Genomic DNA, 16,699 nt, shown 5'->3' with positions numbered 1-16,699 from the left:
CTTCTTCTATGATATCTATCAAAATGGAAGCGCTGTCAGGTTTTTCTTGGCTTCCTGATTCGAACTTTAATGGGCAGTCAGTGGAAATTGATTTGGTGGCAAAAGCCTCTAACTGAGTGAAAATCGCTTCCAATATTGCTGATTGAGCAAAATTTGGTTAGCCAATGTTTCCATTAAAGTGAGATCATCAGAGGTTTTGGTAGGACAGTTAAGAGTAGAACGTAAGACCTCTGGTTGAGGAAATGTGTTCATCAAGTCCAAAAGAGGCTCTGTTTGAGTGGAAATTTTGTGTGAGAAACTTTCGATGGTTTGAGAGCCTTTTGATGGTTTATATGTTTGGCAACGGTCAGAAGTCGGATCGATTTTATTAATATTCAAGAGGTCCTTAGAGAAGTTAAGGGCTTCAAGTTTGCTTACTATTGTAAGCACATCTATTAGCCTGCTGTTTACGTTCTTTATGTCCTGATGTGTACGCTCATGCCCTTTGTCGAGAAGGTTTAGGTTCCATGTTAACACTGGGAAGGAGGCTTCTGCTTCCTGATGTTCTTGGAGGAATGAAGAGTCCAAAGGAGGCACTGTCCTGGGAGGAAAGTAATAATGTCTAGGCGGAGAAGGTCATGGGCTTGAAAATGATCTCATCTTTTTGACTAAAGTCAGGTTCTTCCGCTTCGTATTGTGTAGAACTACTGCTCTTTGGGGAAGGGACAAAAGGTTTTTCAAAAGGTGGGTCTTGTCGACGGGGCTGGGAAAACTCTATCTGGGAATTTAAAGGACTTTCAAGAAAAAGTTTATGAAAATTGACCTTATCAATCCCCCCCGGCCTTCTTGCCTGTATGGGGGTTGAAGGGCCAATAGAAAGGCGGATGCGTTTGTTGAACTCAGTGCTCACCACAGATCCCATCACAGATGTGTCAAAATGGCGAATGGGTAGATGGTTTCCTTTCGAGTAAGACCAACTAAGGGCATGAGGACATTCTTTTACACTTAAAAAGCTTTGTTGAATAGACAATTCAGGATCAAGTCCTGCCTTAAGAGGAAATACGTTGGGCAGTGTATTCTCGTTAACAGTCTCTCTATCACCGTAAATCCCTGGGATTTGATCATCAGATTTTTTGGGGTTTGTAGGAATGGACGCAACATGTTCTGATTCCCCACTGTTGACCAGAAAGCTGCCTTGATTGCCTTCTTTGCAGGCATCTTCGTGAGTGTTTATCATTACATCTATATTGTTTGTTACTATAGATCTCACTTTGCCACTCCTCAAAGGACCAGCCATATTTTGGAGGAATTCTGCGGTGAAGCAGTTTTTGCTCTTTTCCCTGCTAAGCTGCCCGCAGGCTGTCACGACCGGGCTTGAAACTCGAAGATGATAAATATCAAAGTGGATCAAAGCATAGCGTTCAAGGATCAGCAGATCTATGAATGTCAGACGTGCACTGCAGGAATATGGTTAGTCAGTCTGAGCGAGCTGTTCTCACTCGACTGCTGGCTCAGAGCTTCAGATGGAGGCAATATCGTTTCAGGCTGTCTTTTATTGGTGAGAATCGATGAACGTGTGGCAAAAGGAAATAGACTAAAAATGTCAGCGGAACACAAGAGCACCGCACACAGCTGAATATGCGCTGCACAGAGCTCGTGCCCGGTTAATATTTGTTGTCTTCCTTTTTTTTTTCCCTTTGTTTGTGGGCGATGAATGCGGTAATATCTAAATGACAATTCTTGGTTACAGAACAAAAAACAGGACGAAAGTGTAGAAGTTGCCCCACGCGTGAAGCTTGGCGAGATTCCACTCACTCAGCACAGTGTTCACAATACAGGCTTTGAACGATAATAATACAATCCTCCCATCAATCACTTATACCATAGCTCTCAATTCACCCGCTTTTGGCGGGTGTCACCCGCCTTGCAAAGGGCTGACTCATCCGCCAAGCCTCCTGCACACCCATTCATTCCAATGAGCGTCTCACCTGCCAAAAAGAAAATCGGGTGATTTCACCCGCCTTTGCGAGACAAATGGTTGAGAGCTATGCTTATAGCATCTACCATTTTAGCTCACGTTTGTCCGGACTTCAATTTACCGCAATACCAGTGGTTTCTTGCACATTGAGGCACTCACACGGCAATCACTGTTCAAATCAGGGATTTATGCAAAGAAACTCAAAACATCCTCTGATGAAAGCCCCCTGTTGCTCATGCTGCGCTGCAAGCAGGGAACAGCTAACAGGACCACTTGAGGACCACTTGCTCAGAGGCGTGCACAGGAGCCCGCGTGCCAGTCCTTATGTACACGTGACAAATCAAGGGGGCGTGGCCTAACAAAAAATACAAATAAACCTGTTTTAGAGCACTATAAATATTTGCAGACAACTGTAATTAATTTAGAAGTCAATTTGATTCTTTTCAATTGAATGAAGTACCAGATTCAGGACGTAGACAAAGCAAACAGAAAGTAGTTCAGGCAGCATTCGGTGTCAGCCACAGCTAACAGGACCACTTGAGGACCACTTGCTCAGAGCGCCAGAGGATGATATAATGAGGTAAAGTTCCAGTTCCACCAGCCTCTCAGCTAGGTCAGTCCCAAATCAAACCGCTGCGCGGCTATTGGAATACACGTGGGCAGAGAAAGGGCCTTTCTGCCAGAACAAGGACTCGATGATGTCCCAATGAACCTCCCAGGAGCCCTCACAAACCTCTGGCCATATCATGGGGCTGGCAGAAGCTATCATGGGACTCACTGGATACCCACAGTATCTGTGTTTGAAAAATGTTGATTGCGCAGCTAGTTGCACACCTTCTATTTGTGATGCGTGTTTAACTTCATTGTGCAAGATGTATTTACTGTCATTGTGAGTATTTGACCTTTGATGGATTTTTCATCTGGAAAACAGCTCTAGTTTTATTTATGTTTATGTCCAAGGAATGGTTCAGTGAGAGTGAAAATCCTATTGATTATGTGTCTGTAATTATAGGAAATTCTGCGTAATTTCGTCATATGGATGTTAATATAGTTTGAATTTTGAAAAACAAAAGAGTGAAAGCTGTGGAATGAATTGATGGCAATCTCTAGATAAGTGTCAATGTTCCTAGGTAGAGGTTTATTTTCAGAGCAATATCTGGGCATGAAGTTGAACCTATTTTAATGACTGATTTAATTGATTTATTTGATCTTAGAGGATCTTGTGGTTCATCTTCTCTCCGCCCCGAACACCCTTCCTTATTTTGACTGTAGTGAAGCGGGTGACCAGCTGGGCGGCCGAATAAACCTAAAGCATGGTAGCATTTGAAAGAACCCTGCAGAAAGGTTCCAAGCTGTGCTCTTTTGCATACTATTACACGTGTGATGATATGTAACATGCATGTTGTCTCTTTGAATACATTTGGAAAGCAAAAATCACATATTTTGAGGCTTTTCTTGAGTACAAACATAAAAGTGAATAGGTTCCATGAATGTAGCTATTCAGTGCTTAGCGATTTATGCTCAGCGGCAAGTACTTGTCCAAACACCCATGCATGACTTGTACATTGTTAACTATTGTCTTGTGTTTCTTGCAGACATGGAAAACTGCCTGAAATGTCCGGAGGACCAGTGGCCCAATGACAGGAAGGACGGCTGCCTCTACAAATACGTGGTCTTCCTCTCATACGACGATGGCCTTGGTGTGAGTTTGGCGTCCACAGCTGTTATCTTCTGCATAACCACAGCAGCAGTGCTGTGGATCTTTCTCCGACACCGGGACACACCGATAGTGAAGGCCAATAACCGGGATCTCAGCTACGCGCTACTTGTCTCCCTGATGTTGGCCTTTCTCTGCTCCCTCTTGTTCATTGGGCGCCCGGCTACATTGACCTGTCTGATCCAACAGGCTGCCTTTGGGATTATTTTCACTGTCGCTGTGTCTTGTGTATTAGCGAAGACCATCACTGTCGTCATCGCCTTCAATGCCACCCGACCGGGAAGTCGACTGGGCAGGTGGCTCGGGGCCAGAGTTTCTGGCTCCATTGTCATCATCTGCACACTGGGGGAAGTAGTAATTTGCCTCTCTTGGCTGCTTACCTCTCCTCCTCATCCTCACACTGACTTTCATTCTGAGAACAGGAAGATGATCCTGCAGTGTGACCCAGGATCTATCACTGCCTTCTACGCTGTGATTGGTTACATGGGACTGTTGGCCTTTGCCAGCTTCCTGGTGGCTTTCCTAGCCAGGAACCTTCCCGATAGATTCAACGAGGCCAAGCTCATCACCTTCAGCATGCTGGTCTTCTGCAGTGTCTGGGTCTCCTTCATCCCAGCCTACCTCAGCACCAAAGGCAGGTACATGGTCGCCGTGGAGATCTTCGCCATGATGGCTTCCAGCGCTGGACTGCTGGGCTGTATATTCATCCCCAAATGTTACATCATTCTACTGCGTCGACATATAAACACCAGAACAAGTTTAGTTGTGAAAAGTAATTTGTAGACCTATAAGGTCTACAATAAGGTGCACGGTTAACCACAAGAAAAAAGCATGAGGATGTAGTATTTGATATTACAACCATTTCATGAGAAAAGAATGCATTTAATACACATTAATCCATAAAAATGATACACTGTGAGAAACTAGCACTCAATGAGCGTTAGCAATTATATAAATGTCCAGCAAATCATAGCAGCTCATGAAAGTGCATAGATCTTCAGCGACCCAAAGGATGCGTGGGACACCGCTACCAACTCACGGGCACTTATTTTTAGATGATCACTTAGCAGAATTAAACGCTCAACACAACTTGCAAATCTTCATGAAGGCCTTGACAGTGGTCGTCCTGACTTTATTCTGCCCAAGGTCGTAACCACTCTGCCCTTTGGAACCAGGTGCCAGGAACAGCCCTGGACTTCACTGTGAATGGATCTTCTGTGGACCCCCCGGACCACCCCACCTCTGTCCTCTTAGCCCGGACCCTCAACCCGCCCCCTTCAGATTCACACGTCGCTCGCTATAGATCACAAACAGAGAGATACATAAGTACACAAGGACTTACCTTGAAGTGAAGGCCTTCCGGCATGGCGATCATTGTCAAAAGGGGTATTTCAAGCAACTCCTAGTCTTAAAATACAGACTAATAATGAATTTGGATTGCATGGTATACTATGGGAGTGTGCACATAAAGATACTGGATGGGGAAGATATGGGCTATTTACCCCCAAATATCTAATACTATCTCAACTCGTAGTTAGGTGACACTTTATACATACTACACGTTTATGATTACCACTACCCTTATAATGTGGCCCTTTCTGTCAATGGATGAACCTACAGCACCACCGTCCCCTTATCGCTATCCAGGCTTCTGCACTACTCCTGCTCAGGGTGCTGCTCACAGGAGACCAAGCTGCCTGAACGCACTTGCGCCAAGTCATGGCAGCAGAGTAAAAGTCACAGAGTAGTCCCAAACACTGGGTCATGGGGGTCAAGACACACTCTAGGTTTAGCTGAATCTGAAGCTCTCTAGAATGAAGCGCCCAACCAAGTGAGTGTCTGAGTAACTAGAAGCGCGCAAGGCATTGACATACTGATGGCCAACGAGCGTTAGTTCAAGACACTAGGAAGAGTGGGCAAGAGGGTAAAGGATGAAGAGAAATGGCCTCGGGAGCTTATTGTACATTTATAAGGAATGCCATTGAAATTGATCAGACACAGAAAAAGATTCTGTGTCTGTTACCACAGTAACCAGAATCTGGTAAAATGATATCCGTGCAGACAAATATCTTCTCCAGAGGCTCCAAGTCCATTCTGCTCTAATGATTACTTGTTTTGTAACCATTTTTCTATTTTAAGTTAAATATTATCCGAATGTAATTATGGGGCCATTTTGGTGGCTTGCATAGCCGGGATGCCCGTGTGGCAATGTTCAGCAGGTCCACGGACGCCTGAGTTGAAATGGGGGGCCTGCTCTCAATTCCAAGATTTATGCTGGTAATCCTAAGGGCTGTACACAGGAGAACAGAGGCAAAAGACAGGCCCTCAGAAATCAAATAAGGAGCCAAAAATGAAAGACTATAGGAGGACAGATCCAAAGCAAGCAGGGCAAGATCAAAACATCTTCAAATAGATCATAATATTTTTTCATTTATTAATTTCACTTTCACTTACAGCCACTCCAGAGTGTCAACTAGAAAAATAAAGGCACATTTAATCAAGAAAGGAGCTTCCCAATGTGCTTCATTACTATTGGAGGGCATTAGTTCTGGTAGATAGAGGACTAGTTGAGGTCTTGTCTCGGACAGTCGTGCAGGGCGTTAGTTCCGGGAGGTAGATGACTAGTTGTGGTCTTGTCTTTGACAGTCGTGGAGGGCGTCAGTTCCGGGTGGATAGATGACTCGTTGTTTTGCCTTCTCTCTGACAGTTGTGGAGGGCATTAGGTCCGGGTAGATAAATTACTAGTTGTGGTCTTATCTCTGACAGTCGTGGAGGGTTTTAGTTCCAGGTAGATAAATGACTAGTTGTCATCTTGTCTTTGACAGTCGTGGAGGGCGCCAGTTCCGGGTGGATAGATGACTGGTTGTGGTCTTTTCTTTGACAGTCGGGAAGAAGGTTAGTTCTGGGTAGATAGAAGACTGGTTGTGGTCTTATCTCTGACATTCGTGGAGGGTTTTAGTGCTGGGTAGTTTGATGACTAGTTGAGGTCTTGTCTCTGACAGTCAGGGCGGGTGCTGATTTCAGGTACATAGATGACTAGTGGTTGTATTATCTCTGACAGTCGTGGAGGGTTTTAGTGGTGGGTAGTTAGATGACTAGTTGTGGTCTTTTCTTTGACAGTCGCAGAGGGCGTTAGTTCTGGTAGATAGATGACTGGTTGTGGCCTTCTCTCTGATAGTCATGGAGGGCATTAGGTCCGGGTAGATAGATGACTAGTTGAGGTCTTGTCTCTGACAGTCGGGGAGGGGGTTGGTTTCGGATAGATAGATGACTGGTTGTGGCCTTCTCTCTGATAGTCATGGAGGGCATTAGGTCCGGTAGATAGATGACTAGTTGAGGTCTTGTCTCTGACAGTCGGGGAGGGGGTTGGTTTCGGATAGATAGATGACTGGTTGTGCCCTTCTCTCTGATAGTCATGGAGGGCGTTAGGTCCAGGTAGATAGATGACTATTTGTGGTATTGTCTTTGATAGTCGTAGAGGGTGTTAGTGTCATGATGCCTGCCCCCGGAGCACCAGGCCATGCCCAGCACCCCCGGAAGCAGGCATCATTCCCTCGGGTAAAAGCCCAGCGGCCCCTTATAGGGGCTCTTTGGACTCAGACCTGGCGCCTTTGGCGCCAGGCTCATGTTGGACATCAGTCATGGCGCCATAGGTGCCAGGCTCATAAAGGGAGGTGGTAGGTGCACTTAACTGATGCAGACCATGCTGCACGCTTCAGGCCTCCCTGAGACCTGAAAGGGACTATTTTTTCATAGGGACTATTTTTTCACTCGGGCGTGGCCAGGGAAGGATACATACCTAATTGGGGAAGGATACATACCTGGGACTTCTTTGGAGGCTATTTAAGCCACGCCCAGACAGCAGCTCATGCTTTGTGTTGTTCTGCATTCCAGCAGCTCAACGCTCACCGTGTCTGCTCCTGCTCCTGGACTCCAGCCACACCCACCTCGAACCTGGAACTCCTGTTAGCAAAGAAGAGAAGAGAAAGGTGAAAACCACAAACTATTTCAAACTTCTTACCTGCATCCGGAATCTTCACTCCAGCATCCCTCAAGAAGGACTTCCATTTAAAAGCATCGTGTTGCTCGCTGCAGCGCGCTCTTCACTCACCTGTCCTCGAGACATCTCCCGGCTCCATCGCGGCTGTCAGCACATGTCGCCACATCTCTGCGCCTAGGGGAGAGAAGAAGAGACAAAAGGTGAGCAAAGGGAACACCGGAGGAAAGCCTAATTTACAGCCATAATACTTAACAGCTTTTCTTGGTGTCATCCCATATTTCGGGTCAGCACCGCTCCGTGAGCAGGTACCGCACCCCAGCCCCTATGGGGAAAGGACAAAAGACATTATTGTGAAATGATAAAGACATTTAGAGGAATCGCACTCACTAACTCACCTGAGTTTACCATCGGCAATTAACCCCTTCAACGCATCGTCTTCATTCTGCATCTGAAATAAAGGACAGATCACAAGTTAGGAAGACAACATAAAAGGGGGCTCACTCTTGAACTTTTGAATCTTCATACTTACAGCGTTTCGCTCAGAAAAGTCAAGAGGATTTTGCCAGCGCCATTCTGAAAACCAGTGAAGTAACTGGACTAACAAGCGCCCCTGCACCAGATGCAGGATGGAGAGTTCATCCTTCCAAACCATAAGGTGAGATTAAGCCGGGGGTTTGGAGGAGGAAGTTAGAGGAGAACGAAAGGGAACAAGGGGGGAATCAAGCACACTATTCTGCAGACGGTTAATTCCCTTTCTCATCTGCAGAAGTGTATTCCTACGGGCCAGTCAAGCAAGATTTGGGGAACCAGTTCAATCGGTGTTCCGGGCTCTGCGCATCACGCTTGAAGAGGCCACAGCAATCCAGACTAGACTTGCGCCTCCGTGGGATCCAGGTGAGCATTACAGTTAGTTCCAGGTAGATAGAAGACTAGTTGAGGTCTTGTCTCTGACAGTCGGGGAGGGGGTTGGTTTCGGATAGATAGATGACTGGTTGTGCCCTTCTCTCTGATAGTCATGGAGGGCGTTAGGTCCGGGTAGATAGATGACTATTTGTGGTATTTTCTTTGATAGTCATAGAGGGTGTTAGTTCCGGGTAGATAGATGAATAGTTGTGGTCTTGTCTTTGACAGTCGTGGAGGGCGTTAGTTCCGGGTAGATAGAGGACTAGTTGAGGTCTTGTCTCGGACAGTCGTGGAGGATGTTAGTTCCGGCTAGATAGATGACTAGTTGAGGTCTTGTCTCGGACAGTCGTGGAGGATTTTAGTTCCGGGTAGATAGATGACTGGTTGTGGTCCTTAGTGTCACCTGTTTGCTTTGGCCAATCTTTCCTTGTACGTTCCCTAGGGAGTGGGTTTAGACAGAAAAGGTTTTAAAGTTGATTTTTGGTCCCACCCACGTTTCGCTCATTGACGTTTGCTATGTTTGGCCTGTTTGGTGTTGCTGGATTTCACCACGTTGTCCTCTTTCTCACAGCCTGGTAAAGTTTGCAGCATGGTGGAATCTATGGCGATGGTTGATTGAGTGGGATTCACAACTGGTATCCTTTTCTTCCCATTCAGGTTGTTTTCGGGATGCTGTAGATCTGCAAAGAAGACAATAGGACTCTTGCCAGAAAAGTAGCCGGAATGCCCAATGGAAAAGATAGTGGAAACAACATTCTTACAAGACAGGATACGCTCTGGGGTTTGAAGTACTCGGCCCACACAACTCTCTCACCCCACCTCTGAAGTAGGATCAGCTCTGGCTAACACAATGGTAGGCCGCATACTCCAAGCTCGAAGGGCTCTGCTCCTCCTTGACAGCGTCAAGACCCTGACTCTGTCACATGCCTCAAGACCTTCTTCCAAGTCCCCCTCCTCTTCCCTCTTTCTAACTAGCTGGGGTATTCAGTTTAGCAACCTTTTCCATGCTGAGTCTGGAGCGTCTTTGGGCACTTGCCGAATATAGGAAAGTATGTGCCTAAGAGCACTTCCTCGGGCAACTCAGGCGTTATAATCATGGGTACCATAAGGGTTTTCTCCAGTACCATGAATTTCGCTTGAGCCTGTGGGAAGAGGTCAATATCCCCATGCACCCACATTATCTGGGATAGTCAGCTGGTCTGTGTTCCTGTTTCCTATACCTGAGTACCTGCTGCTTCTATTTTATCCACTCAGAATTGATTATTTGTGGGTTGAGAAAAAATTGTAGGGGGATCTTCTAACTTGGGTGCTATCTTTCCTAAATAAAACAGTGCTCCTATTCCACTGTGCTTTGTACATGTTCCAGTAGAAGGTTAAAACCTGTGCATTGCTCACATTCTCATTGTAATTATCACCCCATTGGTGACTGCTGCCCCATATTAAAAAAGTGTATGATTTCTTTTGAATTTTACAATAAAATGACTATCAGAGAGAAGACCACAACTGACCTCCTCATGGCTGCTTCCAGGCTGAGAAAGTTCCGTTTCAGTTTGAGCTCTGAGATCTCTCTATTGAGAGGCTCAGTGGCTGCAGGCGCTGTTTTACACCTTCTGGCTTTAGCAGAGGTATCTCTTGTACAGGTGTGGGTGCTCATACTTTGGGGATGGTTGTGTTGTGTAGGAGCCCTCTCATGTATGGTGCTGCTTTTTGCTCTGCAATGTTATCCTGGGGTTTCTATAAATATGTGTGCATGCTCATTGGATGGTGGGTTTAGGTGCGATACCCCCCTGAATGGTGCTGCTTTCTCCGTCTGTGGTACCAGTACAGTTTTCTACTGTATACGTCTGGGTGCCGCTGGCTTCATGTGTCCTGTTGGAGGCATATGCCGGAGGTCTGGTGGTTACTACGAGCTCACCCATTCAACTCCCGAGGGCCCACCAACCCTGCCCCCAGAACAGATGGAGAACTCAGCCGCGGGCAAGTTAGAACTGTCGTTTATTGCAAAAATCGACAGGGCTCATACAGGACATCACAAATCTCCAGAATCTCAATTCAAACAAACATTTCACCTGGTATTGATGCAGAATGGAGTCAGCACTGGGCCCTCCCCCAAAATCCTATCACCCATGGTCATTGGGTGCTCAGAGTGGTAGACATTATGGATAGGCCATATACATCTTACTCGATTGGACCTTCCATTTCAGGTGGTTGGCCTGTCCCTTCCCCATGAAACTATGTATTACATTGTTGCAGGGTCACAGGATTACCATTGGCCCATTCCCCCTGCCATCCACTGCTGGATTTATGTCCACTGATTGACTGGAACTGGTCTCCTCAGGCCTGGGACCCAGTTTGGTTCTCAGCCCTCTGTGCACCTCTTCAAGGTGATGCAAAATGAATGTGTTCCCAATGTATCTGATAGCAACACCACTTTTGCCAATGGGAGTGCTCTCCTCATTGCAACATTGTTAACTTTGTCATCTTTTACTTCTCGTCTGGGTTGTTGAGGACTTTTCGTCTTCCCACTGCGGGTGAATACCCATTGTCTAGCTCAGCCGCATCACGTGGTTGAGGACCACACAATCAAGCTCTTCTGGTCTGAAAGTACGAGAATTTATTCTGTTTTTCTGCAGGTGGCTCCTTGTCTTCTTAAGTTTGGAATGTGCTGCTTGTCGCTGACCTTGGCATCAAGCCCTGGCCTTCTTGCTTTGTGTAGCCTGGTTCTGCTTTTCTCTCCCTCTTGTCCTGCAGTTTGTAGCCTTATGTGTTTTTTTGTTATACTAATAATACAATTTCTGCACGCTTGTATAGTGCTATATTGCCTATAGGTTAGTCCTACTTGGTCCTGCCAGTCTCTTTATAAGATCCTGTAGTTCCATTGGGTTAATTGCAATAAGCATCTGCAAGCTTGCACTGCATCTCTTTGTTGCCTTGTGTTCAGCATTTTTGCACTTAGGTAACAAGAAAAATAATAAAAGCATTGATAGTATATATATATATATATACATATGTACCTGTCCTCTATCTACAGAACTGTGTAAGCATGTTCTTCATGTATACAAGTGTGTGTTTGGGTGAAGCCGTGAATGGTTGCGAGTGTACTTTATGACTAACGTGGCTACGTCGTGGTGTCACTAGTGACGTCAGCACAGTGGTTTCTCTGCATTTAGTCAACGTCATTCATCATGGCATTTGGGTTTACGACCACAGTTGAAGCGCCTGTATCCATAAAGACATTCACTGGATAAGGTTGGAATGGCTGTTTGAGGCAATACCTCCGGGCATACTTGTCATTCGCTGTTGCTCCTGGGAGATGTCCAATTAATGAGTGGCTTTGTGCGTTCCTGAGTCTTTGGGCTGTCATATTCATAGGGATGAGGGATGGAGGGCCTTACTGGACCCCTCTCTTCAGTCCCATCTCTGGTCGACATGTCGAGCAATCATCCATACTTCATCACTCATGCTCTTGGTAGCCATATCTGTGTTACTCCCCTAAAATGTCCATAGTAATTTGCATGATCATCGAAACTAAAGGTCATATATCTACATTCTCCTACCGGATTGCATCACACCCACTTTCCCTGGTACCTTCTTTCTCTATATTTACATCCACCATCACCTTCAACCCTATTGTCTTCTCAGTGGTTTTGCGGCATCGCGTAATGCAGATCTTCACTACACACAGTCCCACTAGTTCTAATATTTGCTCCTACTAATACGTTCAGACCTTCTGCTAACCATGATGGCATCCAGGACCACAAGTACGATAAACAACTCTGGTCCTTTCCAGTCCCTTTGGCTTCTTCCTCCATCTTGGCGTGCATCTTCAATAATCTTGTCACTGTTTCTGCCAGTGTGTCATTCTCTCCATCATTGGCAGGCACAAATGTGCAACTGGAATTGCCAATCTTGGTGCAAACTCCTCCTTCCATGGCTGTGAGTAGGTCTAAAACATATCTGTTTTGGAGTGCCGTTAAGCTCACTGCTCGGAGCGCTTTCTTTATTGCGTTGAAGCCATTCATTGTGGAGTTTATTGTCTGCATCAGCTCCCATCTGGTTATCTGTGACCATTTCACGTTTGTATATGTCTGGACAGCTGGAACTACTGACGCAGAAAACATCTCTGCCGTGCTGAATAACCAATGCTCAGGTGGTACATCGTCTAGCGATGCTTCTGATTCTGATGAGATATAGTTGTCTCTTTTCACTCTACTCACTCCTATCATTCTTTTCTTTCTTCCCTTTTCCCCCCCTTCTAGCGACATCTTCTTTCTCTTGTTAGTATCCATCTTCGGAAAGTCTTCTATCTTCACATCTTTTGCGGCACTACCAGTGCTGGCATATTGATGTGAACCAATAAGCAAACTCCTACCGAGTTAGGTGGCAGCTTCTCATGTGCCTTGGATCCACATGCCCAGTAGTACTCCATTAATACTGCTGTGCCAACCTTCATCGCTGGATGCTACTCTGTGTACCTACATTCTGTATTATCTCCAACTTTGACAGCACCTTCATTATGGTAAAATAATTCTGGTTTCTTCAGTGGTATTATGGGCATTGGTCCAGCTTCATTGTCTACCCAGGTGAGCAACTTGGCACTTGCTTCCCATGCTCTCAGGCATTTGTGTTTTTCTCTTTGGACTGTGTTCACTGGTGCTTGTACTAGAGTGTGTGCTTTGCTTCCTACTACTTCCTCTTTCCATCATTCTGCTGTGAATACTTAGCCATACACAAGCATGTGTGGTCTTTCCCAACATCCTGGTTCTCCTCCTATTTCCTTGACCCCTTCTTCAGACAGGGTAGTTTCTTCAGTGTTATTGTTTTTGGGTCTCCTTTTTGCGGGCCATCAGTTATGTATTGTCCGACATGGTATAATTGCCAGTAATTGTTCATCACGTCAAAAGTCATATATAATTGCCTTCATGGGGGAATGTTGTCTGAGACATCCATCTCAATGTTGCTGTTTTCCCTTGGAATCTTCGTCGGGTTGTAACCATGGATATGTACATGAGTCACTGGGCCCGTCCTGCTGGTATTTCAGTTGCTATCAACCTTCTGGAGGCACTCATGACAAAAGGGATTAGTGAGCAGACATAGCAGCCCCTCAGTGGCTTCCTTACCTACTTTGATCATGTGTTTGTACCACATATTGGTAGACACTCGAGCAGTGTCAGTGAGATATAGGTCCACCTCTCCGATGTCTGTGTCAGCACTGCGCTTACCTCAGGCTTGCAGTGCTCCCCTGCCCACCTGTAATGGTTATACAAGTTAGCTCAAGTTATCTCTTATACAGGTGTTGGTGCTCCCAGCTTCATGAGCTTAGGTGCGATCTCTAGCCGTTATGGTGCTGTTTTCAACTCTGTAGTATTCGCAGAGTTATCTCTTGTACCGGTGTTGATGCGCACGGCTTCATGAGGTTGGGTGATATTCCTCCCCTGCGTGCTGCTGTTTTCGACTCTGTAGTATTTGTAGAGTTATCTCTTGCACAGGTGTTGATGCTCTCAGCTTCATGAGGTTAGGTGATATCTCTCCCCTGTGTGGTGCTGTTTCCCACTCTGTAGTATTTGCAGAGTTATCTCTTGCACATATGTGGGTGCTCATTGTTTCCGTGTGTCATGGGTTTGGGTGATATTTCCCCATCACATGGTGCTTTTGGTCACTCTGTAGTATATGCAGAGTTATCTAATCTACAGATTTTAAGGTTCCCAGCTTCTTGAGGTTAGGTGATATCTCTCCCCTGTTTGGTGCTGTTTTCCTCTTTGTAGTATTTGCAGAGTTATCTCTTGCACAGGTGTTGATGCTCCTAGCTTCATTAGGTTGGGTGACATCTCTCACCTGCGTGGTGCTCTTTTCCACTCTGTAGTATTTGCAAAGCTACCACTTGCACAGGTGTTGATGCTCCCAGCTTCATGACCTTAGGTGAGATCTCTAGCCGTCATGGTGCTGTTTTCCACTCTGTAGTATTTGCAGAGTTATCTCATCTACAGGTGTTAATGCTCCCAGTTTCTTGAGGTTAGGTTATATCTCTCCCCTGTTTGGTGCTGTTTTCTTCTTTGTAGTATTTGCAGAATTGTCTCTTGCACAGGTGTTGATGCTCCTAGCTTCATTAGGTTGGGTGATATCTCTCACCTGCGTTGTGCTCTTTACCACTCTGTAGTATTTGCAAAGCTACCACTTGCACAGGTGTTGATGCTCCCAGCTTCATGACCTTAGGTGAGATCTCTAGCCATCATGGTGCTGTTTTCTACTCTCTAGTATTTGCAGAGTTATCTCTTGTACAGGTTTTGATGCTTCCAGCTTCATAAGGTTGTGTGATATCTCTTCACTGCGTGCTGCTGTATTTCACTCTGTGGTATTTGCAGAGTTATCTGTTATACATGTGTTGATGCTCCCAGCTCCATGAGGTTAGGTGATATCTCTCCTCTGCGTGGTTCTGTTTCCCACTCTGTAGTAGTTGCACAATTATCTCTTGTACACGTTTTGGTGCTCCTAGCTTCATGAGGATGGGTGATATCTCACCCCTGGGTGCTACTGTTCTTCACTCTGTAGTATTTTCAGAGTTATCTCTCGTACAGGTGTTGATGCTCCCAGCTTCTTGAGGTTGGGTGATATACCTTCCTTGCGTGCTGCTGTTTTCCACTCTGTAGTATTTCCAGAGATATTTCTTGCACAGGTGTTGATGCTCCCAGCTTCATGAGGCTAGGTGATATCTTTCCCCTGCATACTGCTGTTTTTCACTCTGTAGTATTCGTAGAGTTATCTCTTGTAGAGGTGTTGATGCTCCCAGCTTCATGAGGTTGCTGATATCTCTGCCCTGCGTGGTTCTGTTTCCCACTCTGTAGTATTTGCAGAGTTATCTCTTGTACACGTTTTGGTGCTCCTAGCTTCATGAGGTTTGGTGCTATCTCACCCCTGGGTGCTACTGTTATTCACTCTGTAGTATTTTCAGAGTTATCTCTTGTACAGGTGTTGATGCTCCCAGCTTCTTGAGGTTGGGTGATATCCCTTCCTTGCGTGCTGCTGTTTTCCACTCTGTAGTATTTCCAGAGATATTTCTTGCACAGGTATTGATGCTCCCAGCTTCATGAGGCTAAGTGATATCTTTCCCCTGCATACTGCTGTTTTTCACTCTGTAGTATTCGTCGAATTATCTCCTGTAGAGGTGTTGATGCTCCCAGCTTCATGAGGTTGCTGATATCCCTCCCCTGCGTGGTGCTGTTTTCCACTCTGTAGTATTTGCATGGTTGTCACTTGTACTGGTGTTGATGCTCCCAGCTTCATGAGGTTGGGTGATATCTCTCCCCTGTGTGCTGCTGTTCTTCACTCTGTAGTATTTGAAGAGTTATCTCTTGTACAGGTGTTGATGCTCCCAGCTTCATGAGCTTAGGTGCGATCTCTAACCGTCATGGTGCTGTTTTCCACTCTGCAGTATTCGCAGAGTTATCTCTTGTACAGGTGTTGATGCGCACGGCTTCATAAGGTTGGGTGATATCTCTCCCCTGTGTGGTGCTGTTTCCCACTCTATTGTATTTGCAGAGTTATCTCTTGCACAGGTGCTGATGCTCCCAGATTCATGAGGTAAGGGGATATATCTCCCCTGTGTGCAGCTGTTTTTCATTCTGTTGTATTTGCAGAGTTATCTCTTGTTCAGGTCTTGTTTTTCTCAGCTTCACGAGGTTGGGTGATATCCCTCCCCTGTGTGGTGCTGTTTTCCACTCTGTAGTGTTTGCAGAGTTATCTGTTGTACAGGTTTTGATGCTCCTAGCTTCATGAGGTTGGGTTTTATCTCTCCCTGGGTGCTACTATTTTTCACTCTGTAGTATTTGCAGAGTTACCTCTTGTACAGGTGTTGATGCTCCCAGCTTAATGATGTTAGGTGATATCTCTCCCCTGCATGGTGCTTTTTCACTGTGTAGTTTTTGCAGAGTAGTCTCTTGTACATGTGTTGATGCTCCCAGCTTCATGATGTATGGTGATATCCATTCCCTGCATGCTGCTGTTTTTCTCTCTGTAGTATTTCCAGAGATATTTCTTGCACATGTGTTGATGCTCCCAGCTTCATGAGGCTAGGTGATATCTCTCCCCTGCATACTGCTGTTTTTTACTCTGTAGTATTCGCAGA

The 16,699-nt window shown here is 45.7% G+C and overlaps 1 protein-coding gene across 1 annotated transcript in view; it reads left to right on the top strand.

Annotated features, from left to right (window-relative positions):
- The window catches only part of LOC138515435 (vomeronasal type-2 receptor 26-like), a 125,643-nt gene extending 121,186 nt beyond the window's left edge, over positions 1-4,457 (top strand). The window contains exon 8 of the mRNA XM_069630277.1: positions 3,553-4,457. Coding sequence (XP_069486378.1) covers positions 3,553-4,457 — 905 coding nt within the window. The remainder of the gene's footprint in view (positions 1-3,552) is intronic.
- The last annotated feature ends 12,242 nt before the right edge of the window (positions 4,458-16,699 follow it).

The sequence above is a fragment of the Ambystoma mexicanum genome, chromosome 6q (assembly GCF_040938575.1).
Source record: "Ambystoma mexicanum isolate Mex_15411 chromosome 6q, UKY_AmexF1_1, whole genome shotgun sequence".
NCBI classification, from domain to species: domain Eukaryota; kingdom Metazoa; phylum Chordata; class Amphibia; order Caudata; family Ambystomatidae; genus Ambystoma; species Ambystoma mexicanum.
This window is presented reverse-complemented; position numbering and strand designations above follow the sequence as displayed.